The following is a 26,535-nucleotide window of genomic DNA, read 5'->3' as shown; positions in this document are numbered from 1 at the left end:
CCAATCAGCACGAACATCGCTGCTCCTATCCATCACTTGGATAAGCTGTGTCCAATGTGAAGTGCTGGGCGGGGTTACAGTACCTCCGCCCCGGATGGCTCCCTTCTCCAGCCCACGTCGTCAGTCTCGGTCGTGTCGGGCCGGGTTGATGATGGGTGGTGGGATGCGGTTGACACTGGTGGTGGCGTTGCTGCTCGGGGTAGCGGGAAAGGCGCCCCCGGTGCCGGTGGATGATGTAGTGGTGGAGAAGCGGTTCGAGCCACGGGAGTGCCTACGGGCGGTGCAGCCAGGGGATTTCATCCGCTACCACTACCTGGGCACCCTGGCCGGGGGAAAGGGTTTCGACTCCAGGTACCGCCTTCGCACCCACCCGGGCCGGGAGAACCGTGTCTGCTGATCCTGGGATTGTAGTGGGAGGGAAGGTGTCCCGGTCTGATGATACAAAGATCGAAAAGGGATATCTGTTCCGCGCCTTGTACTCCAATGATGGGTGTGGGGCGGGATTAACTGATGATTCTGGAGATCAAGGCGCCCCGGAGATGGTTATGATACCAGGGTGATCCCAGGTCCAGGAGATACTGAGGGAGGGGAGGTGCCGGGTCTGTTGGTCTGGAGATCGTGGTATCTTGTGTGGTGGCCCAGGGTTTGGAGATCTCGGGACAGCTAAGATCATCGGAGTTGTTGATCCTGGGACCGGGATTGGATAGGGCGAGATTCCACATTTGTGTTCCCACGTTTAGCGGTCGCGGGACCCGGGAGACCACTGAGATCGGGGTGGGGGCGGTGAGTGGATTCCGGGGTCGTGGAGATCCGGCTGAGGGGAACCCGGGGTTGCGCAGATCCCAGGGGTGAGGAGACCCGGGGCCCAAGCCTTACAAAATCCTGGTCTCCTCCCCGAAGAACGGTGATGTGGATTTGAAGGTAGCGCGATTGATTGAGCCGTGTCCACGCGGCAGCTTTCAGTTATTAGGGGGCGGGAACTGAATTTGACTCTCTGGGGAGCTGCTTGATGTTGTAGTTGAATTACGTTCTCCAGCTTTGCAAATTTTGTCCTATTTACATCTCCCTTGACTTGAGGGCAACATTTGACAGAGTGGGATTCAGGAGCCCCAGTATTTTTGACGTCACTGGGTATCGAAGGGAAAACGCCCCGGTGGTTGGAGTCGCCTTACACAAAAGAAAGTAGTTGTGGTTGTTAGTTAATCATTCCAGCCACGGGGCATCTGCAGGAGATCCTTAGGACGGTGTCAACCATCTTTGCTTCATTAATAAGCTTCCTTGCTTAGTCGTCCATATTCCAAACAACATTCTGTAACAGTCTCAACTTTCCCAAACCTTCACTCATTTTGCTCTAACCCTTTCTCTCACTTTTCACATTCTGCCTTTCTGTGATCTCAGCACAGTCTCAGACTGGAGACAATTGAATTAATGACCTGCTGTTGTGGAAGAAAACTGCATCACCAGATGGTCACAGGGAGAACATGGAGCATTACAGCACAGGAACAAGCCCTTCAGCCCGCAATGTTGTGCCAAGCTAATTAAATTAGTAACCAAATGCTCAACTAACCTAATCTTCAGGAGCAATGTCTCAGAAAGGCAGCATCCATTATTAAGGACCTCCAGCACCCAGGGCATGCCCTTTTCTCACTGTTACCATCAGGTAGGAGGTACAGAAGCCTGAAGGCACATACTCAGTGAATCAGGAACAGCTTCTTCCCCTCTGCCATCTGATTCCTAAATGGACATTGAACCCTTGGACACTAACTCATTTTTGTTTAATACATAGTATTTCTGTTTTTTTGCACAATTTTAATCTATTCGATATAAGTATACTGAATAAGATTTACTTATTTATTATTATTGTTATATTTTTCTATATGATTTATTGCATTGAACTGCTGCTAAGTTAACAAATTTCACGTCACATGCTGGTGATAATAAATGAGATTCTGATTCCTTTCTGCCAACACAATGTCGATATCCTTCCATTTCCGGCACATTCATGGGCCTTTCTAAGGGCCCCTTGAACATCACTATCATTTTTGCCTCCATCACCACCCCTGGCAGAGCATTCCAAGCTCCCATACATCTCCTTTGAACTTACCCCCTCTCACCTTAAATTAATGCCTTTTGGTACTGGACATTGCAACTCTGGAAAAAAGATACTGGTATTCTATCCATGTTACTCACAATCTTATAAACGTCTATCAGATCCACTCAGCTTTTGCCGCTCCAGAGAAAACAACCTAAGAAGTTTGACTAACCTACCCTTGGAGGACATGCCCTTTAATCCAGGGAGCATCCTGATTTTAAAAAAAAACCTCCTGCACCCTCACCAAAACCCTCTACATCCTTCCAGTAATAATACAATCAGAAATGAATATAATGCTCCAGCTTCAGCCTAACCAGAGTTTTAGAAAGATGTAATATTGTGTCCTGACTCTTGAACTAAGTTCCTCAAATAATGCCTTCTGCCTTCTTTACCACCCCCAACATCTCTTTGAACATCAACACTGTTAAAGGTCTTATCGATAAAAGTGTAGTGTGTGTCTGTTCCTTTAATCTTAAAGTGCAGCTCTTCACATTGGCCAAGGTAAGCTCCATCTGCAATTTTTTTTTGCCATATATGCAGTTGCAAGTAAAAGTTAGTGGACCCTTTGCAATGACCTATTTTCTGTATCCTTTGCCGGTCCTAGACCATGAGACATAGGAGCAGAATTAGGCCATTGGGTCCATCATGTCTGCTCCGCCATTTCATCATGGCCAATTTATTATCCCTCTCAACATTATTCTCCTGCCTTCTCTCTGTAACATTTCACACCCTGACTAATCAAGGACCTATCAACCTCCGCTTTAAGTAAACACTCGCTGACTTGACCTCCATAGCCATCTGTGACAATGAATTCCACAGATTTGCCACCATCTGGCAAATGGTGAAATTCCTCCTCACCTCTGTTTCAAAGTGGCGTCCCTCCACTCTGAACCCATGCCCTCCTGGTCCCAGACCGCCCCCCCCCCGAATAGAAAACACTCTCGCCACATCCACCCCATCGTCCAGGTCTCAGCATTTGACTGACGCCAGTGAGATTTCTCCCTCATTCCCCCATACTCCAGTGAATACAGGCCCAGAGCCATCAAATGCTGCCCACACATCAACCTCTTCATTCCTGGGCCCATTTCCGTAAATCTCCCCAGAACCTTTCCAATACAGAAAGTGCTTTCTTAGATTCAGGGTGCAAAACTGCTGGTCTTCTATGTCAGCTGCAACATCACTTACTTTTGTGTCATCTGCAAACTTACTAACCCCTCATCTATAATTTCATCCAGGTCAGTGGACACTTTATTATGTACACCAGCTCATTAATACAAATATCTAATTAGCCAATCAGGTGCATAGAAACACACAGACATGGTCAAGAGATTCGGTCACTGTCCAGACCAAACATCAGAATGTGGAAGAAATGTGATCTAAGTGACTTTGACCGTGGAATGATTGTTGGTACCAGATGGAATGGTTTGAGTATTTCAGAAGCTGCAGATCTATTGGGATTTTTACACATAACGGTCTCTAGTGTTAACAGAGAATGGTGCAAAAAATAAAAAAGTGAGCAGCAGTTCTGTGGGAGAATGGCCAAACTGGTTCCAGCTGACAGGAAGGAGACAGTAAATCAAATATCACCGCATTACAACAGTAGTGTGCAAAAGCAAATTCTACCCTCTTCCCACCATGTCACTTGTAATAATTATATTCCTTCTCTCAGTTGCTCAGATGGTTCCACAATTGAACCTAATAAAGTGACCACTGAGTTTATAATAAATAGCAGAAGTGCCAGTATGGATCCCTGTGGAACACTATTAGTCACAGACTTCCAGCCAGAATAAGTCCCACACACACTACCCTCTGCCTTCTATGGACAAGCCAATTCTGAATTCAACCAGCTAAGTCACTGTGGATTTGAAGATCTTACTATTAAATTAAAGCATTTTTTATGACGTGTACAAAATGATTGAGGAACTCAGCAAGTCACATAGCATCTGTGGAGTGGAATACCCAGTCAACGTTTTGGGTTGAGATCCTTATTCAAGACTGGAAATGAAGGGGGCAGAAACCAAAAAAAGAAAATGGGGTGGGGGGAAGAGTACAAGCTGGCAGGTGATAGGTGAAACCAGGTTGGGGGTGGTAGGTGGGTGGTTGAAGGAGAGGGGATGAAGTAAGAAGCTGGGAGGTGATAGGTGGAAGAAGTAATGGGCTGAAGAAGACAAAATCTGATAGGAGAGTGGAGAAAGGATAAGAAGAGGGGCAGTGGGAGGGTGATGTGCAAGTGAGGAGAGAAGGGGTGAGTGGAACCAAAATAGGGAATGAACAAAGAGAGTAGGGGGATGGGGAGAAATTTACCAGAAGTTACAGAATTTGAGGTTCATGCCATCAGTTTGGAGTCTACCCAAGTGGAATATGAGATGTTGTTTCTTCGGATTGAATGTGGCCTCATCATGGCAGTAGAGGAGGCCATGGTTGACATATTGGAATGGGAAAGGGAAGTTGAATTGAAGTGGGTGGCCACAAGGAAGTCCCACCATTTGTGGCAGACAGAATGAAGTTGCTTGGTGAAGTGGTCCCCAATTTATGTTGTGTCTCACTGATGTGGAGCAGGCCACACCAGGAGCACTGGATACAGTAAATAACTGCAACCCTGGAATATCTGGACAGTGAAGATCCATACATCAGGATGCTCTTCATTGAATATAGATCAGCATTGAATACTATCATCCCCTCAAAACTAATCAATAAGCTTTAAGACATTGGCCTCACTACCTCTTTGTGCAATTGGATCTTCAAGTCCCTCACTTGCAGGCCCCAGTCCATTAACCACAAAGCTGTTTGCTCAGCCCCCTGCTCTACTCGCTTTATTCTTATGACAGTGAGGCTAAGCGCAGCTCTAATGCCATAGTTAAGTTTGCCGACGATACCACTGCTGTTGGCCGAATGGAAGGGCACCACTGACATGAAAGTCAGCTGGATCAGCCGTATGAACTCAATGACAACAGGTGAGGAGCTGGAATCCCGTAGTGAGTGACTACCTGACATCCAAAGTCTGTCCACTATCTGCAAGGCAGAGGTTAGGAGTATGATAGAATTTTATCCACTCATTTAAATAACAAGCAACTCTCCAAGAACTTGATACCTTCTGAGACATCTAAACAAAATACTACACAGCTCACGATTCACTGAGGTGTCAAGTCATGTGCCACCTGGGGTCGCCTCAGCTCACAGGTTCCTCTGTCAGTCACACACCATCTTGACTTGGAAATGTATTGCCATTTCTTCTTCATCTCTGGTCTGTCCCGGAATACTGTCAGTATTGCAGGAGTTCCTTGTTCTGCAACATTGCAGGTAGGGAGCTCACCACCATCTTTTTCAAGGTTAATTAGGATGCAAAAGTAACCACCTGGGGTTCAAGAATGAGATAATTAAATTAGGTAAAGTGACTTTCTTATCCTTCAGGACTCGTTAGATGCTTTGACTGTGCTCAGGTTTAAGAATCTCTGAACTCTTGTTGGGTTGAGTTTGAAGTTCCCCTGATTTGGTCTTTCTCTTCCAGCTACGATCGAGGTTCCACTCATAATGTGTTTGTGGGCAAAGGCCGACTGATTGCCGGCATGGACAAAGCTCTGATAGGGATGTGTGTAAATGAAAGGCGCTTCATCAAAGTGCCACCTGACCTGGCCTATGGCAGTGAAGGACTGCGTAAGTACTTTTTACTTTTTGGCCTAAACTCATGGAGAAGTACAGACCAGGAAGAGGCCCTTTGGCCCATCTAGCCCGTACCAAAACCATTTAAACTGCCTACTCCTGTCAACTTGCACTGGGACCGTAACCCTCCATATCCCTTCTGTCCATATACCCATACAAACTTTTCTTAAATGTTGAAATTGAGCTTGCAAGCACCACTTGTGCTGGCATCTCATTCCACACTCTCATGACTTACTCAGTGAAGAAGTTTCCCCTCGTGTTCCCCTTGAACTTTTTACTATTCATCCTTAACACATGACCTCTGGTTGTAGTCTCAACCAAACCTCAGAGGAAAAAGACTGCTTGTATTTACCCTATCTAACCCCTCATAATTTTGTGTACCTTTATCAAATCTCCCCTCAGTCTTCTACGTTCTAAAGAGTACAGCCCTAACCTATTCAATATTTCCTTATAACTCAGGTCTTCCAGACCCAGCAATGTCCTTGTAAATTTTCTCTGCACTCTTTGAATCTTATTTATGTCTTTCCTGTAGGTAGGTGACCAAAGTTGCACACAGTTCTCCAAATCAGGCCACTTATACAACTTAAGCATAAGAAAGCTTTACAACCCTATCTATCAGTGATGCCACTTTCAATGAATTACGGACCTGTATTCCCAGATCTCACTGTTCCACCAGACACCTCAGTGCCCTACTGTTTACTGTGTAAGACTTACCCTGGTTGGTCCTACCAAAGTGCAAAACCTCACTCTTGCCTGCATTATATTTCAACTGCCATTTTTTCAATCCTTTTTTCCAGCTGATGCAGGTCCCTCTGCAAGCCATGATATTCTTCCTTGCTGTCCTGTACATCCCCAATCTTGGTGTCATTCACAAATTTGCTGATCCAGTTAACAATTATTATTATCCAGATCATTGATATAGGGCCCAGCACTGATCCCTGCAGCACTCCACTAGTCACGGGCCTCCAGTCAGAGAGGCAACCCTCTACTACCACTTCTCCTAAAAGCCAATGTCTAATCCAGTGGTCGCCAACCTGTCGATCGCGATTGACTGGTCAATCTTTGAGACTTTCCCAGTAGATCCTGGAAAAAAAAAGAAAAATAAATACACAAATACTGTTGAGAGAATGTTTCCTGGTTGCGGGGTTTTAGTTCTGTTCTTTCTGCCCAGTGCGCATGCATGTAGCTCCCCGCCCCACATTACACAGTGTACTTCAGTGGTCCCCCAACCACCGGGCCGCAAGGAAATGATACAAGTCAGCTGCACCTTTCCTCATTCCCTGTCACGGCCACTGTTGAACTTGAACCCATTTGAGGTCATCAGTCGCCTAAACGCAGTAACATCCTCATGCCAGAGATCACTGGTTGGTCTCTGTCGGCCGGCGGGAAGTGCCGTTGGTACTGGCCTGGAGCGCGGACAGATGGGCGCTGCTTCTAAACCTGTTTAGCACACGGAATGTTCGTGGGGAACCTGGTGCTAAAATATTCACAGACAACCTAATTCAGGCTCAGGGTTTCATAAGTAGAACAGCTACCTCACTGCGATCTACTGAAAGTCATCCTTCCAGCCAAACTTTTGTCAGCCGATAGATCCAACCTGACTATGAGGGGGTCACGCGTCCTGTCGCACTCTTTGCTCGGTGGGTCGCTCTCTCTGGACTGTGACCGGCGCGGCCCTGATACGGGAAACGCCGCACCTGGCAAAGGCGGGTGGGAGGCTGGAGTTCGGGCCCGGAGGCTGTCTAATGAGGCAACGAAACACTCAAAGCTGCTTCAGTACCCTGAGTCCATGCACCCTGCACTTAAAGACAAACCTGTTGAGGTTTTTCCAGCGGAAAAAATGTGAGCAAGCTGGTCAGCAGCTAAGAGCTGAGAACCACGTAAACTAAATTGCGGAATAGACTGGACATAAGGTACCTGCTTGGAGTATCGCTGTATTCCAGTCGTGTTTAAGGCCCCCCCCCCCCCCCCAGTTGGCCGGTCTGCAAGAATATCGTCAATATTAAACTGGTCCGCAAAAAAGGGTTGTGACCCCTGGTGTCCATACATACATTATTTCTACTTCCAGGTTGCAGGGGTTTTCCTTCCGGTCTTTTCTGCCCCGGTGTGCATGCGTGTATTTAATTGATTTGGGGTCGATCTTGCCTTTCACTGAGGGGATCTTAGGCTTAAAAAGGTTGGTGACCACTAGTCTAATCCAATTTACTACCTTATCCTGAATACCAAGCGACTGAACCGTCTTGACCAAAACTCCCATGCTGGACCTTGTCAAATTCCTTACTAAAGTCCATGTAGACAGCATCCACTGCCTTCATCCACTTTCCTGTGTTACGAACCCCGTAACTGGGTGTCTTACCAGCAAAGATAGGAGTAGCCGTTGAAGTCTGATGATACTATTTTTAACAGTATTTATTAGTAAATATACACAAAAATAATATCAATGCAAATATACGGATAATATACATCATCAATACTAAACCTAAAAGTGCGGGTATAATAATAATCAATAAGAAATAAGCTCTATCGTTGTCTGGGGGATAATGAATTGTCCGATGGAAATATAAAGTTCAGTTCATTCATACAGGCTGCAGTCGTTGATCGCTGTGTTGCAATTGTTGGAGAGAGAGAGAGAGAAAGCAGTAACAGCTATTAACTTGCCGACTTTCCTTGTTACGATCTTGATCCGTATCCATCCTTTAGTGAGACTGTTCTGTGGAGGATTTGTCACCCAGGCAAGGGTGGACACACACACAAGCCCCCTCACCGATCTCGTAGCGTTTCTCCTGGTGCGTCTGAGGGGTGTTCCCCAGACCCGACTTTTATCCCTACTCACAGGGTCTCAGATGTCAGTCAGGTTGGGATGATGCAGTCCCTCAACCAGACCACTCTGGCTGTCCCCTGAGGGGTTTCAATGAATAGAACAGTACTCAATACACAATTCCTCCTTCATACAATAGCAGTAATCTCTCCCTTTGTCAATAGGAGACATTCCACCTTGTGTATTCTGCGTGGTCTATAACAACTGCCTTTGCTGTGATCCTGCGTCTCTCTCTCTCTCATTACTGACATGATGTGTATCTCTCTCATTTCCTGGGTATCAGACCCGAAATAATAGCGATCTTGCGATTATCAAAAAGTTGTGGGGGGGGGGCAGGCATTGGCGATTCTGTACCCTTCTGCCCATCAGATTTGCTCCTCATTCGTAACACCTGGTAATTTCCTAGAAAAACTCTATAACATTGGTTAGTCATGACCTACCACGCACAAAGCCAGGCTAACTATTCTTAATCAGTCCTTGTCTACCCAAATACTATATATCTGGTCCCTTAGAATATCTTCCAATAATTTTCCCACAACTGATGTCAGACTTATCTGCCTATAGTTTCCTGGTTTATGTTTAGATCCTTTTTTGAACAGCAGAACAACATTGGCTATCCTCCAATCCTCTGCTACCTCTCCTGTGGCTAAGGATATTTTAAATGTCCCTGCTTGGGTCCTGGCAATTTCTGCATTTGCCAAGGGAACACTTTGTCTGCTTCTCTGTATGGCCTATCAGCCCCTCAGCCTCCCAAATGATCCAGAGTTCATCCAGTTCCAGCTCCAATTCTTAATGAGGCTTGTTAGAAGCTGCAGCTGGATGCATTTCTCACAGTTGTAGTTGTCAGGTACACTAGAGGTCTCCCTGCCTTCCCACATCCTGCAACAGGAGTATTCAACTGTCCTGCCTGGCATCTTTACTGTCCTAACTGAGCAGATATGAAGAAGGGAGGGGGAGAAAACTTTACCTAGAGGTTTTCTATTTTTTGCTTTCTTTGACTAAAGCCTCACTTTGCTGCAGTCTTGAATACCTAAACCTCAAGATCACCACTCTGACTGTCCAGACGATGGCTGCAGTACTTGTCCCTGTCTTCCTTTAATTTGTTCTTGCTAATCAATCTGAAACATGGTCTGATTGGTCACTGGTCAGAGTTCAATTATGCTGAAGTGATCCGCTGCTGCCTTTTTCTACTCGGAGAGAAGACCTGAGTGAAATTCCCTCCTTTCAGACTTCTGATGTCTGGACTGATTGCTGGTGAAAGCTCAATTTCTTATCTTGGCTGCAATAGCAAATTGGAGGAGCTCTTGGTTTGGACCTTCAACCTGTTTCCCTTGGAACATAGGACGAGAAGGAGGTGATTTGAGCATGCCTTAAATTCATTAAGATTATTTGCACTTACTACAGCTTCCTGTCCTTTTTCCATATTTCTTAACTTTTCTAGTCATTAAGGATCCACAGATCTTACTCTAGGAAACCTTTTTGGGATGTGATATCTGGCTGGCCACTTGTCAGTGAAAAATTGTTCCAAAGTTCTGTTCCCTGGTTCTAGAGATTTGCCATTAATGGAAATAGTTTCAGTATAATTCTGATGTAAGTCTTCTATAATTTTAAATGTCTTGATTAAATTCCCCTTTCCTGCCCCATTTAATCTCCTATACCAAGAAACGCAGGCATTATTTCTGTGACCTGACTTTGCTACCTAACGTTCCAAGTTCTGGTATCACTCTGTGATTCTACACTATACAATCATTGAAGTTGGTATTTCCTCTTTCAATATTTTATTAATATTATATAAATTGCATGATTACAAATACAAAATTCCTAGGAATACAAATAATACGAATTACGTTACATTTAAATCACAGTAATGTGATCACAGTATCCCAAATTCCAAATCAGTCATGTAGAAAAAAAGACTGAATTATGAAATGAAATAAAATAGAATAATTGTATTTTGTTAAAAAAATCTACCCCCCACTACCAAGATCTACGCCCACTCATGTTCAATGGCCATCTGAAGTTATGTAGTGCCTTGATCTAGAGAAGAATTATTGTTCGATTTCTGATTCTAAACATATTTTTCTAATGTTATGGGGACCCTTCCTGAGTTATTTTCATAACCTTTGAACTGTTATTAAAGTATGGATCTGAACCATTATTATTATAATATTATATGGTAAGGTCTTTTCCTCTATTTCATCAACCAGCTCATCTTAGAAGCTTGTATTCCTGGTGTGTGTTGGGACTAATCCTGTTATTTTTAATGTGCAGCTGATATGATCCCACCTGATGCCACCTTGTTCTTTGATGTGTTGATGCTTGATATCTGGAATCCTGAAGATAAAGTGAAGATTGACGTTCATTATAAACCTGAGAACTGTAACCGCATTGTGCAGGTGTCCGACTTTGTGCGTTACCACTACAATGGAACCCTCCTCGATGGCACCCTCTTTGACTCCAGGTATTTACATGCAGCATTTTTTTTTACCTCAGTGGGCCTTGTGTCGTTTCTATTAATCATCAAACTGCTGACTTGTTGGGGCTACCTTTCCTGGGTTTGGTCCACTTGTCCTCACATCCAGGTCTTGTCTCTGTAGCCACACTCGCCAGCGGACCTTTGATACTTATATTGGAATTGGCTGGCTGATACCAGGCATGGATGAAGGGTTGTTGGGCATGTGCATTGGGGAAAGAAGGACGATCACCGTTCCCCCTTTCCTGGGCTATGGAGATCGAGGAGATGGTGAGCCCGACAATGGCTTCAGACAATGACTTAACACTCTGCATGAAACTTAGACTTCAGGTGGAGCCTTGTCTTGAAATTCAACTTAACAACTGTGATGGATTTGATTACCTTCTCACTTGTATCTTTCTGTAACATGTAGCATTGATGTGATAACAGCAGGCTTTTCTGTAGCATCTTTAACATGGAAATACATCCAATGTCACCTTACAGGTTTTCATATCAATCCAGAAATAATGATTCACATCTGAACAATTGGGGTAGATTGACAGACTTCTCTCAACATGAGCAAAAGAGAGAGACCGAGAGATTTAGAGAGAGACTCCAGAGCTTGGGACCCAGTTAGCAAGGGGACAGCACAATGAGGAGTTAGTAGATTTGGTGAAAAAAGGCAGAGGAGTGGATAGGATGGCCAGGATGGGAAGGGCCCAGAGGATCCAAGGTGTATAGAGGCAGGAGATGGAAAAGGGTGTAGGAGTTAGAGGGGGTTACAAAAATAGGCGTAGGTAACACCTTTTTAGGCCGGCTGGTGGCTTGGTGGCATCAGCGCTGGACTTCAGGGCGAGAGGTCACGAGTTCGAATCTGGCCAGCTACCTTGCATGCTCTCCATCCGTGCTGGGTTAAGAGCTGGTGATCTCTTTAAAAAAACCTCATCCAGCAGAAGGCAAAGGCAAACCACTGCTGTAACTTGCCACGTACATGATTTCCCAATATATCGGAGCGGCCTGGAGGGAAATCATCCATCAACTGGAAATTCCAGATGCGACCTACTGACAACACCTTTTTAAACTAGTAGGGCTGGATGAGGAGGAATTCTAGGGAGGGCTAACTACGCCAGCCCCTTCCCCTTTGGTGAACGAAGTTTACCAAAGAATTCTGTTAAACTTTTTTTTTAACTAGACTGTGTGTGTAGCAGATCAGCATTATCAGGACTGGTGTGAATTTAAGGTTGGGAGCTAGTCACAGTACAGAGTATGTGAGCGTGGAGGAATAGACAGAGTTTTGATGTGTTGTAAATGGTATATTTGCATTTCGTGGTATAGGTAATTTCTGTTTTTAATATTCCAGGAAGAGATATTCCTGCACAAGCTACTCTAGTCTTTCATGTGTCTCTGATTGACTTCCATAATCCTAAAGATAGTGTGACCATTGAGCAGGAATTTGTGCCCGATCCCTGTCCCAGGAAGACTAAGGCAGGAGATTTTGTGAGATATCATTACAACGGCACATTTATGGATGGCACTTTGTTTGATTCCAGGTAACGTCTGAACACATTTTAACCCCATGTCACTCATTCTGCGATCCAGCTGATATGCGGGCATTTTGAAGGCTCCCTATACCTATGTTTAGAAAGATCCATTTTCTGCACTGAGAATCTTAGATCTGGATGTAGACTGTTGGGGAGCATGGACACATTTATGGACTGGGGGGGAAAGATACAGGTGTGGACAGGAGAAGGATGTGGACCAGGTGAAATCGAGGATTACAGATGTGACTAGGTAGGAAGATACAGATGTTGACTGAGTGGGATGGAGCAGTTCAGATGTGGTTGGGAGTGAATTTTGATGTGGACTGGTTGGCAGAATAGGGTATGGACACTTATTCTCATCTAGTTGTACATCTCTGGAAGCAGTTCCACATTGTTTGGTTCTTTTCCAGCTATTCTCGTAATCATACTTATGACACCTACATTGGGATGGGCCAGGTGATTGCTGGGATGGAAGAAGGATTGTTGGGTGTGTGTGTTGGAGAGCGGAGGACCATTATAATCCCTCCACATCTGGGATACGGTGAAGAAGGTGTAAGTAAGTATTAGTGCACCTGACCTCTTTGGTTTATACAAGTTAATTATTGGTTTCAGCTGGGTTTTGACTTGATTTATATTTTCTTCTTATTACCATACTATGCACAATTTATTAATTTTTTGCAGTAACACTGATAATCACCCTAATGATGCCACACTTGCAGATTTTCCACCATATTGAATGTTGCTCCTATTAATACAGGACAAATTTTAATGTCGTTTTCTTAAAATCATGCACAATAGTGTAACATTTTTTTCCAGTGGGCCCAGTGTATTTAAAGGGATGATGTGAAATGGGGCCCTAGTGCATTTACAAAGGTAGTGCTGAATCAAAAAGTGGTCATCCAAATGCCAAACCCTCAGGATTTCCAAATTATCAAACAACCAAATTTTGGGTTTTTACAATATTGAGTTATTATTGACAAAATTAGTATTGTTGCTAGAACTCCCAATGTTCTGGCATCTCTATAGAAATCATACCTTGATTTCTCCAGGTTCACTGGGAACCAGTGGAGGTCTTCAGACCCAACAGACCTAGTTACGATTGAACATGTCAGCCATAGCCTTGAGGAGCGTGACCCCACGACTGGTGTTATTCTGATATGCTGTTTCCTTTCGGAATAGGCGATAGCATCCCTGGCTCTGCTGTCCTTGTTTTTCACATCCATTTGGTTGATGTCCACAATCCATCTGATAAAATTGAGATCAAAACTAACCACAAGCCAAGAAACTGCACTGCCCGAACCAAGAAAGGGGACTACATCAAGTATCACTTCAACGCAACTCTAATGGATGGGACGCAAATAGAATCGACGTAAGTATCGCTTTTCTTGCTGACCCCTGCACAGATAATGGTACCTGAGCCAAAGCTTTGGTTGAAGCACAAATGAAGTCTATGACTTGATAAAGAAAATGTATAAAACCAAAACCTATTTAACCTTCAACTCCTCCCAACATTATCTCCAACCAATCCAGCACCTGTGTTCACTACCATGAAATCAGACATGCTGCAGTCAAATTACATACAGCAAAATGTCATTAAAAATAATGGCACAGTCTCTGTCACTGTTAGTGATTGTATTTCATTAGCTGTCGGAATGCTGTGGTACATACTGAGGCAGTGAATGGTGCTGCACAGTATAAATGCTCACTTTCCTGAGATGACCTGTCTGTGGTGATGTTGGGTGAGTTATAAGTATTGGCCAGCACACTATGGAGACCTACCCTGTTCTCATAGAACATTTAGTCAGAAAGGACGTGTTTAATGCTTTGGCTAAACAAAATAATTTCTACAATATCTTGATTTTTGATCAAAATGTTATGTGCAATAGAAAGTAATGACAACAGCTAACAGGATGTTGACCTGTTGAGGGCTATAAGCTTTGCCACAGGGATACACAGGACGGTACTGGATGCCTCAGTGAGTATTGATATCCTAGCTTTTAGGGAGTGCAGCCTTGATGTAAAGGATGGCACCTGGAATGTCAAAGGTTGAGATATATTTGGTTGAAGTTTTCTGGATATTAGGGGAGATAATCTGAGAGGCCAGATGGAGAGAATGTCTTCCTATTGGGCAGAGCCCGTGACTAGGGAGTAGAGAGCATGCTTCAGTAATGGGGTTAGGAAACACGTCTGCAAAGGGGTTGGAAAAGGTCAGAACTCTCTCCCACAAACATCAGCAGCTTATGGTGGGTAGAATGAGGTTGATCAGATTTTTCATAATCAGAGATTCTGCAATGTTGGGAAAAGGCATAGAGGTCGGCATGGTAATATCAGGGCGGCACAGTAGAGTTGCATTTAGAGCAACAATCTGTAAGCTCGGGATTCAATTCCCACACTGTCTGTGAAGACTGTGTATGTTCTCCCTGTGGCCCTGTGCGCTTCCTCTGAGCGCACCAGTTTCCTCCCACATTCCAAAGGTGAGGGGTTCGTGTTAGAGAGTAGTGGCTGTGCTGTGTCGGTGCTGGAAACATGCCAACATTTGTGGGCTGCTCCAAGGACATCCCAATGCAACAGATGCAGAAAGAGCGGGGGAGGATGGGGAGAACGATGAGAATATTACCGATAGGATTCTGCTCAGGGTGTGAGACAATGTAATGAATGGCCTATGTATGAATAGCCTTAACGGTTCAGGAACAGCTTCTTCCCCTCTGCCATCAAATTTCTAAATGGACATTGAACCCATGAGCACTACCTCACTACTTTTTGTTCACTTTTTGCACTACTTATTTAATTTTAAAATATATATTTACTGTAATTGATCGTTTTTATTGTGTATTGCAATGTACCGCTGCTACATAGCAACGAATTTCGTGACATATGCCAGTGATGAAACCTGATTCTGATTCTTACTCTGATGCAGTGACTGAGGGAGGGCAGTGCTGGTGTCAGGGACAGATAGACAGTCAGCCCTATAAACACAGTCTCTACAGAACTGGGGTGATGCTTTGACAGAGGATGAAGTACAGCGGGGTCGAGTGACTGAATGACCTGCTTGCTGGTGGAATAACTGATGTTGTTTCTGGGAGATGGGCTGCACTTCCTCTGGATTGCTAGTTGGTCTTTTGTATGTCTGTGGTGTGAGCTGGCTCACTGTCGTTCAGAAGCAGTCAGGAAGGTTCGCATTCGATGCTGCCTCTGCCTTCAATCCTACATTTCTCTGCTGAATGCTGATGTGGAAATCCAGAAATCTGTTACCATTTAAAAAACAGATGTTGAGATAATCACATAACCCAATGGGCGTTCCCTCAGCTTCAGACTATTAACCCTGTGTATGCACACTAGCAATTGTAGCTGATTAACAGACTCGCGGTTTGTGATACCTGACCCTGGTCTATGGCACCAGATGCCCGGTCTGCCATACCTGACACGTGATTCTGTCCTGGAATAACTAACTTCATGGTTTTCTGATCTCTGGGTCAAGCTATTTCAGAGATTTGCCCCTTCATTCTTCTCTCTCTCCTCTTTCTCTTCGTCAAGTCCTTCTTACTTTTGTTCCTCTCCTCTGTTTCTCCCTCCCTCCATCCTCTCTATCACTCTGCTTTTCCATTTTCCTGTCCCCTCTCCCCTCTCTATGGAAGATAAATTAATCCTGACCTTGGTGCCTGTGTGCAGGCTGCGTGTTACAGCTATCAGCGGCAGTTTGTTGCATACCCTTCGATGGTGATGGAAGTGACATACAATATATTGCTGGCCAGCTGTATCGTTTGTGTGCCCGCGTTTTTATTTCTCTGCCACTGATCTTTAGAAGATTATAGGAATGTGCAGAGAATAAAATAAAATAGTTAAACGAGTGCCTGATGGTTGGAGCAGACTCGAAGGGCTTAAGGGCCCATTTATATGCTGTATCACTATGATTCTACAATGTCTCCATTTATGTGCCAATTCTTTTCAGTCACATCTATGGAAAAACGTACAACGTTGTTCTGGGATCTGGTCAAGTGGTCATTGGGATGGACATGGGTCTCACAGGAATGTGTGTTGAAGAGAGACGGACTATCATAGTCCCACCTCACCTGGGCTATGGAGAGAAAGGGCTTGGTATGTACTATGGTTTGGTCAAAAACTTTTAAGTTGTGACAATGCAGCTTGATAATTGGTCACAAGCATAATCAAGTTTGGGTAAATCTCAACTGTGATTGACTTGATTTGCGATGTCAAAGCTCCACTGTTGCCCAGTAACTCTCTAAATGATTAACAATGGCATTGGTACTGCACAGGAGGCCATTTGGCCTCTCAAGTTGACGTGGTTAATGTTCCTCTATATTCCTGCAGTCGCTCCACCAAGAGTTTACTCAATTCACCCATTTCTTCCCAGGCTATTAGTGAAACACTGTTTATTTATACTGTGGAAACTATGAATTCACGGGTCACATTGAAGAGAACATTCAGCTCTAGGATGTAGAGACACTGAAAGGCTGTGATTTCTGAATGTTACCAGTACAAGAATCTGGAGGTAGTGACTCTGATCTTCCCCCAGCTTCCTGGGTGTGTGTTTGCAGGAGTGACAGAGAAGGAGAGTGAGATGATCTGTTGTTGGGATGGAAGTTGCGGGAGTGCTAACATGAGTGCCTAATGGCCAGCATGGACTCTGTGGGCTGAATGGCCTGTTTCCATTCCCTCTGTCTCTTATCCTACAGCAGGAGAGGTTCCTGGCAGTGCAGTACTTGTCTTCAATGTGGAGCTTGTAGAATTGGTCACTGGTCTCCCAGAGGGGTACTTGTTTGTTTGGAATGAAGAGGTGTCACCGGACGTCTTCCAGGAAATAGACAAAGATGGAAACAACGAAATCAGTTCAGAGGAGGTAAAGTTATCAATCACTGAAATGTGGGAGAAGTGGGGATTGGGGACGAAGGAAGAGGGTTGTGGACAGGGTGGGGTTTGGGGAGGATGGGGGAGGTGTGGGAGTTAGAGTGGATGGGGAGGGGTGGGGAGCGTTGGGGGTTGGGGAGGGATGGGGGTTTGGAGATGATGAGGAGGGGTGGGATATGGAGAGGGTGGGGTAGGGGGGGAGGAGTGAGATTTGGAGCAGATGGGGAAGGGGGTGAGGTTTGGAGAGGATGAGGGATGGGCTGGGGTGGATGGGGAGGGGTGAGCAGTGGGGTTTGGAGAGATGTGGGATAGTTGCGGGTGGGATTGGTGAGGATTGAATAGAGAGGATGGGGAGGGGATGATGGTGGAGTGGTATTAGGGTTGGATTGGAAATAATGGTAGAAGTACGTGTGACCATAGGATGGGGATGTTGGAGATAGGGTGGTGGTTGGGTAGAAGAGGGATGGGGATGGAGGGCAGTCAAAACAGTGGAATCATTTTTTTAGGAGTTTGTGGGTTTACTTGATGTTCATGTGGCCCACCAGTTTACAATTTCAGCTGGTAGTGGTTTATCTCTGGAAACATAGTGCCCTAAACCACTCTTTAACATTCATAGGAGTTTTTTAAATACTGGTGATTTATAAAATCTAGAGGGGCATAGGTAAAGTAATAGCCAAGTCCTTTCTCCAGGGGTGTCCTAAATCTAGAGGGTTTAAGGTGAGATGGGATAGATTTAAAGGGCACCTGAGGGGTAGATTTTATATGCAGAGGAAGACAATATATGAAATGAGCTGCCAGAGGAAGTGGTAGGGACATTGGTTATTACAATGTATTATAGGCACTTGGACAGGAACAGGGAAAGGACAGGTTTAGTGGGATATGGGCAGATACAGACACATGGGGCTAACTCAGGTAGACCACTTGATTGGCATGGATGAACTGAGTCAAAGGCCCGGTTTCTATGTGGTGTCACTCTGTGATTTATGAGCCTGTTATGTAACAATGTGGAAGCAGCAGCAGGCAGACAAGAACTCAACTCTGATACAGCAAGACCATTGCTGATTCTTACTGTCACTTTCTGCCTAATCCACAAATCCTGGGTGTCCTATTTTTATAAGCCTTGGCCTTGGATGTAATAATAACTAATATTTACAATATGAAGATTAAAGAACCCCTCCTCTATCTGCCTTCACGGTAGATCTGTAACAGTAAGGAGTTGTGGGATAGGTTAGCTGTGCAACGTTTGCTGTATCGACATCAGCGGAGGTGGGTTATGTAGAGTAAATCATGTGACATAATTACAATGAATCCTGCTGCTACTGCTCCAGACAGGGAGAGGTTACAAGAATGGAAAATGCTGTTAACACTCAGCACATGAACCAGACTTTTTTTTAAAATAGATTTTCAGTTCCTGCAATATTTCACTTTGGGAGGGAATTATTTTCCATTTATGTTCTGTCCCAGTGGTAATGGTAAAGGGACAGAATGGATTTATTAGATCCTCTATCAGGTCAAGATATTTCAAAGCATTTAATAACCAGTGGTGTTTCTCTCTAAACAGTCATTCCCTCCAGAACTGGTGCAACATAAAATGCCAAACTACTCTGGCAGCACCTCCCGAACTTAACACCGCCAGGATCAGAACGCCAAAACAGGCGGCCTCTCCTCCCACTCCAGTTTGTTAATATACTGCTGATGCTTAATCACCTCTGGGTCTAACTCCAGGTTTAGTCTCAAGGATGACCTGGAGGAAGATAGAAAATTGTGGAAACACGCTGTATCTTCAACTTGACGCATTAGCCCTGTTTCTCTTTCCAAAGATGCTGCCTGGCCTGCTGAGTGTTTCCAACGTTTTGTTTTCCAGCAGCTCTCGATTTCTGGTTTATTTTCTTGAGTGGGAATTGATGCCGTGAGTCAGATGAGGGTGTGTAATCCACTGGGTCACAAATACACATAAGGTCTTGCTCTGTCTCCAGCCTAGGGAGCTACTTTTCTGGTTTTAGTCTAACCTCTCATGTCTTTACTTCCTTTTTGTTACAGTTTTCGAAGTATATCCAGGCCCAAGTGGACAATGGTCGTGGGAAACTAGCCCCCGGCTTTTCTCCAGATAAGATAATTGAGAACATGTTCTCCAACCAAGACCGGAACGGGGATGGCAAGATAACAATTGACGAATTCAAGTTGAAGGATCAGGAGAGATCCAAACATGATGAGCTGTAAAGCCAAGGTTGCATAACAGTGCTGCTGTTGAGTGGAGAGTAAAGGGTTAACTGATGGGTTCCTGTCCATATTTCTCAACTACAGCATTATGGATAACAGTTATCTTTAAACATCAATTCCCAATTGTTCATCCATGACTGGAGTCAATACAATGTTCATTCAGCTCCTGAGAACAGTTAATTCACAGAGAATGTACATCTTTTGTAGCTTTTTCTTTCCACATTTTATTTTTGTTAGTGTTTCAGGAAATTCATCTTCCCCCGACCCCTCATTTCATACACTCCAGATTAGTCCTTTTTAAGATCTAAATTTACATCAAGAATATCAACGACTGTCAGCCTTATGCTCAAGAACACCAAACAATGTTTTCACATGCAAGTGGAATTCCTTCTAACTTGTATGTTATACATTGCTTGAGAATTACTCATATTTAGCAAAGTTGTATCTGGGTGACTCAGTTAGACGAGAATACTACAACTGCAAACAGGAGATGCAAAAGCATCACCCAGTGCAGTAATTGTGCATCAACCTTTTTTCCACAAAGGGAGAAGTAACTTCAGAGCTTAAAATGAATAGAGTTCCTGAGCACTTTCTATTTGTGTGATTTTGCTCCAGGTTATGGGGATACATTCACCATCATAACATTTAATGGATTGGAACTACGATTTACACTTTCTACAGGAGAACCTCACCACACCTTCCCCCCAGGGTTTTATCTGCAAATGTCAAATCAGGACCTGTGAGATAGAAATCAAAAGAGAAAATTTTTTAAAAACCGAGCAGGTCAGGTAGTACCTTTAAAATTCAGCTTGATTATTTAAAGTCTGAAACTTTAAAGTATGGATTTTCTTTTCAAAGATGCTGCCCAATGTGCCTTACATTGCCAGCATTTCTAGTTCAGATTTTTATCACATGCAGTTTTTTTTGCCTTTGGAGAGATTGCAGCTAGGTTGAAGCTGTGTCTGTTTCTAACAAATTCCAAATTGCCTAACCATTTTACTTCCTGCCCTGCTCAGCTCTAGAGATAAAGGTGATACATATCACAGTACAAGGAACAAAGACCCAAAGCCTTCCTGAGTTATTATCATTCCCATTCTGATATGTCTCCTCCACTGTCAGGATTAGGCCACGCTTAGGTTAGAGGAACAACACCTTGTATTCCATCTGTGTAGCCATCAACCTGATGGCATGAACATCAATTTCTCAAACTTCCAGTAATGCCTCCACCACCTCTCTCCCCCTCCACCATTTCCGATCCCCTTGTCCCTCTCTCATATTAACTCTTGTCTAGCCATCACCTTCCTCTGGTGCTCCCCCCCACCCTTTCTTTTCTTCCATGGCCTTCTGTCTCTTTCACCAATCAACTTTCTAGCTCTTTGCTTCATCTCTCCCCTTCCAAGTTTCACCTATCAGCTGGTGCTTCTTTCTCTCTCCACTCACCTTTCAAATTTACTCCTCAGCTTTTTTTCCTCCAGTCCTGCGAAGGGTTTCGGCCCGAAATGTCGTCTGTACTTTTTCCCATAGATGCTGCCTGGCCTGCTGAGTTCCTCCAGCATTTTGTGTGTGTTGCTCAGATTTCCAGCATCTACAGACTTCCTCTTGTTTGAGATTTAATACCCTGGTCTCTACTTTTGTACCATTGTGGATAATTGGTATCCAGGGCTTGAACTTGTTTGTGAGCTTGCATGTGGTGCTGACTGACAAGTGCAGTCTATGGTCAGAGGAGCTTCTATGGTTTCTCACCGTCTTTTAATCCTGACAATGCTTTTACTTCTCTGGGACTGGTGTGAAATGAAAATGGGGAAATTAAAGAAATACTGACCCTGTTACATTAATACATTTATGCACGGGGTTACTTGGGCCATTGTGACGATGCTGGTCAAAGGTTTACCCTAGCACAATCGCACTTTGAGTTCTTAGTCTGGAACCCTGATTATTTGGACACTCCAATTAGGACAAGTGCTGTCCAGTACTTTTTAAATGGAGGGAGAGTTTCTCCCTTGCCTATCATTCTGAGTAGTGAGTTCTCCTCACTAAATCCCCAAAACAGCACATTGATAAAAAACCTCTTTCCCATAGTTCTAACCAGCTATTATAAATCTATGCCTCCCAGCTCTGCTCTAGCTTACAATTTCTCCTTGATCTTCTCCAATCCAAAGCAAACACTCTCTCTCCATAGCCAGAGTTTACAGCTCAGCCAGTTTCATCTGCAACTCTCAGTGCTATCACTATCCTGTGACCAAACTATACACTTCTCCATTTTCAAGCACTTTCTTCAAACAGTTTGCATGTAAAATCAGCAGATTTCAATTTGTTGGAATTCTGGCCATTTGTTCAATTTTTTATGCTTACTTTAGTAATATATGGCCCTTTGTATCATCACAAAGCTAGAAATATAGTATTCTATTCCATCAATTGAGTTTTGTTAATAAATGTTAGTAGTTATAGCTGTATCACAGATACTTGGGGAGACCACAGGTCACATCTTGATGCACCAACAATAACTCTAGGAGACTGGAAGTGAACGATAGGCTTTTATTAACAGCGAAAAGGGAGCACAACATCTCGAAGACTGAGGGAGGAGCAGTGCCCCAATTGCCTTTATACAGAGGGTCTGTGGGAGGAGCCACAGGAGCAGTCAGCAGAGGGGCGTGTCCAGACAGGTATACATAGTTTACCACGCATCTATGCAGTGAGCACCTACCTACTTCGACTCCTACAACATAGTCAGTAAACTCCTCAAGCTTCAATTTGTGCCAGCTGTTCAACTGTTTAGATTGATAATATTAGATGGTACACTGCTATTTTAGTTACATCAGACATAACCTGCATGTTTTAACTTTAAAGTTCCAAGTCAATTTATTATCAAAGTACATAATCACCATATACAACCCTGAAATTCATTTTCTTGCAGGCATACTCAAACCATAATAGAATCAGTGGAAGACTACACCAGAAGGGTGATAACCAGTGTGCAAAAGACAACAAATTGTGCAAGAACAAAAAGAAAGCAAATAAGAAATAGTAATAATAATAAATAAGCAATAGATATCAAGAACATGAGATGAAGAATACTTGAAAGTGAGTCCATAGGCTGTAGGAACAGTTTGGTGATGGGACGAGTGAAGTTATCCCCTCCGGTTCAAGAGTCTGATGGTTGAGGGGTAAGAATTGTTCTTGAACCTGCTGGAGTGAATTCTGAGGCTCCTGTACCTTCTTCCTGATGACAGCAGCGAGAAGAGAACATTATCTGGGTGGTGGGGGCACCTGATGATGGATGCTGCTTTTCTGTGACAACACTCTGTTCCATACTATCTCTCTGATCAACTAAAAATGTCTTGAGTCACTTTTCTTAATTACAGCCACCCAGCAATTTTCTGACTGCTCTATAATTACCTTGTCTGCCTCTCACTTTTCTTGAAATAGCAGAGTCATATACGCAATTTTCTACTCTAAGTGAACGATTCCTAAACTGGGAAAACTTTGAAAGAACAAGCGACGCACACAAAATGCTGGTGGAACACAGCAGTCCAGTCAGCATCAGGACTGACGAAGGGTCTTGGCCCGAAACGTCGACAGTGCTTCTTCTTGTAGATACTGCCTGGCCTGCTGTGTTCCACCAGCATTTTGTGTGTGTTGCTTGAATTTCCAGCATCTGCAGATTTCCTCGTGTGAACTTTGAAAGAGTAGTGACTTATGTTATACAACTATTTCATGTAAAGATTTTCTACTTTTATGGATTCCAACCACCAGAGGAAATAATTTCAATAATGCTATCAAATTTCTAACATTCTCATCACCTCAGGAATATGCGAAACCCGTGTAACTGATTTTCAGAATTGATTCCACTGCCGAAACCCTGGGATACAGTGAATACTGCTGAATACACTTTCCGCAGGGGCCTTATTTTCACCCCAGTATTCAAAGCTCAGAACTCAATTTTCCAACTTGATCCAAATGGGACTCAAAGAAAACTTACTCCCTGTTCAAGTCCAAGAAGCATTTAAGGTTTTTTAATCTTTTTGATGAGTCTTTGACTTCAAAGCACCCCAAAGGCAACCCCTTGAAAATGTAGTAATTACTTAGTGTTTCATGTCACCCAATGAAGGTGGTATCTGCTTCAGGATCTTTCATCATAATATCCATTTAATAATTTAGAGACTTTAATTCACCATGACACATTTCCTTAAAAATCCAACCTTTGATATTTTACTAATCAGTTTCACTTTTAAACTTAGAAATTGACTCACCAGAATTGTGGTGAAACTGCTTTTTTTTTGGGTACAAGTTATATACTGGGGTTAGGAAGGTTCTTTATCAAATTTGTTTTTATGTAGAATTTTTGCTCTTGGTAAACACTGAAAAAGTTTATTTGCTTTAAAGGTACAAATGATTTTTCTGTATGCATTCAAACAACAGTGTGTTCAGGTGTTGAAAGAGACAGAACCCTGTGTTTCGTCTGTGGTGGTATTTTCATTAAATATTTGGGTTTTTGTAAATTATATTATGGCATTTCTTATGTTCAAAGAATGCTTTATTCACTGTTTATACTGTTACATACCCCGCAACTGGGTCACTTACCAGCAAAGATAGAGAGGTCCGTTGAAGTCTGATGGTACTATTTTTAACAGTATTTATTGATAAAAATACACAAAAATAATATCAATGCAAACATACAGATAATATACGTCATCCATGCTAAATCTAAAAGCGTGGGTATAATAATAATCACTAAGAAATAGCTCTATCGTTGTCTAGGGGATAATGTCCGATGGAAATATAAAAGTCACTCAAGTTCATGCAGGCTGCAGCCTTTGGTTGGAGTCAAGAGAGAGAGTTTAAAACTTGCCCATTCCTTTTATGATGTCGATCCTTCGAGAGTCATTGGGGCTGATTTCTCCTTTGTTTTACCTAAAGCCGTTCTTCCATGGTAAGGCCCACCAATTCCAAGGCAAATGGAAAAGGACACACGTGGGCTTTCCACCAGCTGTCGCTATTATGCTGTTACAGGATTTCTAGCGTTTCTTCTGGTGCGTCTAAAGGGGCTGTTCCCCAGACCCTCTTTTATCCTGACTCACAGGGTCTCAGATGTCAATCAGGTCGGGATGATGCAATCCCTCAACCAACCCCCTCTGATCATTCCCTGAGGACTTCCATGAAGTACAGTACTCAATGCACAATTCCGCCTCCAAGAGACAATGGCCGTTTTCCGTGGCTTTGTATCGCTGGGGGCCAGGACATTCCAAACGTCTCTCTCTCATTTCCTGGGTCTCCTGAACTGAATTAATAGCGATCTTGCGATTCTCAAAAAGGAGAGGGCTACTTTGGACCCTTCGGCCCCTCAGAGTTGGGCACAGGTGTAACAATACTCTGAATTAATTCATTGAACAGTACATCCGTTTGGAGGACATTATCCCTTAAACAAGAAAGTCATACAGAGGCAGTATGTGTGATTGGCTAGGGAAGGTATATTTGCTCTGGCATGTGATATTTTAATGAAGCTGAGCTTAGAGCACATATCATTCAATACCCTCTTAATCAAAGATTCTGGGCACAGACCACTTACCTATCCTAGTAGTCAACCCAGGAGAAACCTCACCAATTGTTAATAATGCAAGCTCTCTCTCTTGGTAAGGTTGTATTAATTTATATATATATGTATTTACAAAAGAAAAAGGCAATGATTGCCTTGATTGTTAGAGGATCTGAATTAAAGTGTGCAGGTATTTTACTGGTGAGACCATATCTGGAATAAGGTATACATATTTGATCTCTCAGGTTGCAGAATCATCAGCGCAGAGAAAGGCTAAGTGTTGGTAAAAAAAAGGATTAGTGTAGATGGTGGTAGGGACAGGAATGGCAAATGGGCCCAGTTACATGCTATTCAATACCAAGGGGAAATGCAAAGTTTAATTCCTTGAATGCAGGCAAGGTAAAATATCCTAAATCTATAAATAAATAAATATTCTAAGAAGAGAAAATAAACAGGCCAGGCCTCGTTAGTTTTGAGGAGTGTACAGTGATCTCATTGAACCATGTAAACTTCTTACTGGGCTTGAGAGGTTAAGTGGAGGATGAGATTTCACTTGGCTGGGATGCCTGAAACTACAGATCACAGGCTCAGCCATTCAGAGCTGAGCTAACAAAATGTCTTGCCCCAGAGGCTGGCACCCTTTGGAATTCCCAACTTAAGGAAGATGCAAAAGTACATTGAGGACCAAAATTCCACCAAGGTTTTAGGGTTAGGAAAGTGTTGATGTAAAACATCAACCATGATACCATCAAATAGCAGAACAGGCATTCAAATGTGCTGATGAATGTTACAGAACTGGATTCTTATTAAAAAGAACCTTCTGATATGTTTATGAACACTAACACATGTAATTTATTTAACTGAATTTAAACACACAAGTTAGTCTCGTGAGACTGTGGATTTGCACCTTGTCAGGTTTCCAGGGCGCTGGCCTGGGCAGGGTTGTATGGGAGACCGGCAGTTGCCCAAGCTGCCAGCCTTCCCCTCTCCACACCACCGATGCTATGGCAGGATAAGACCGCTTGTCTTTGATTCCTAATCATTAAGTTACCATCATAAAATATAGATGTCAACCTAATATCTACTATAGATACTACACGAGCTAATCTCACCCACGCTATTCTATACATCTTTGTTGGTGTATAAATATTGGCCAGAATACTGCAAAGAACTCTGATACTGCTCTTCAAAACAGTACTAGAGGACTATTTACACCCACTTGAGAGTGGGGATAGTATGTTAGCTTTAGCTTTATTCTGGAAAATATCAACTTTGACAACAGAGCACTTCTCCAGAGCTGCAGTGAGATTGATACCCAGATCCAAAGAGTCAGAGAGAGACAGCAAGGACACA

At 43.5% G+C, this 26,535-nt stretch overlaps 1 protein-coding gene across 3 annotated transcripts; it reads left to right on the top strand.

The window, feature by feature from the left end:
* Positions 1-83: 83 nt before the first annotated feature.
* fkbp9 (FKBP prolyl isomerase 9) lies at positions 84-24,148 on the top strand. Of its 3 annotated transcripts, none has more exons than XM_059973692.1 (10): positions 84-351; positions 5,601-5,746; positions 10,842-11,031; positions 11,168-11,313; positions 12,383-12,572; positions 12,974-13,119; positions 13,743-13,932; positions 16,513-16,658; positions 17,261-17,421; positions 19,470-24,148. In XM_059973692.1, exons 1-10 carry the CDS (start codon positions 95-97, stop codon positions 19,647-19,649), a joined length of 1,752 nt encoding a protein of 583 aa, XP_059829675.1. In that variant the 5' UTR covers positions 84-94; the 3' UTR covers positions 19,650-24,148. The 3 variants fall into 3 exon arrangements, with proteins under 3 accessions (XP_059829675.1, XP_059829669.1, XP_059829684.1); XM_059973686.1 differs by having other exon boundaries at positions 17,258-17,421; XM_059973701.1 differs by lacking the exons at positions 11,168-11,313; positions 12,383-12,572 and having other exon boundaries at positions 17,258-17,421.
* The last annotated feature ends 2,387 nt before the right edge of the window (positions 24,149-26,535 follow it).

Source organism: Hypanus sabinus, chromosome 1 (genome assembly GCF_030144855.1).
Source record: "Hypanus sabinus isolate sHypSab1 chromosome 1, sHypSab1.hap1, whole genome shotgun sequence".
Classification (NCBI taxonomy): Eukaryota; Metazoa; Chordata; class Chondrichthyes; order Myliobatiformes; family Dasyatidae; genus Hypanus; species Hypanus sabinus.
This window is presented reverse-complemented; position numbering and strand designations above follow the sequence as displayed.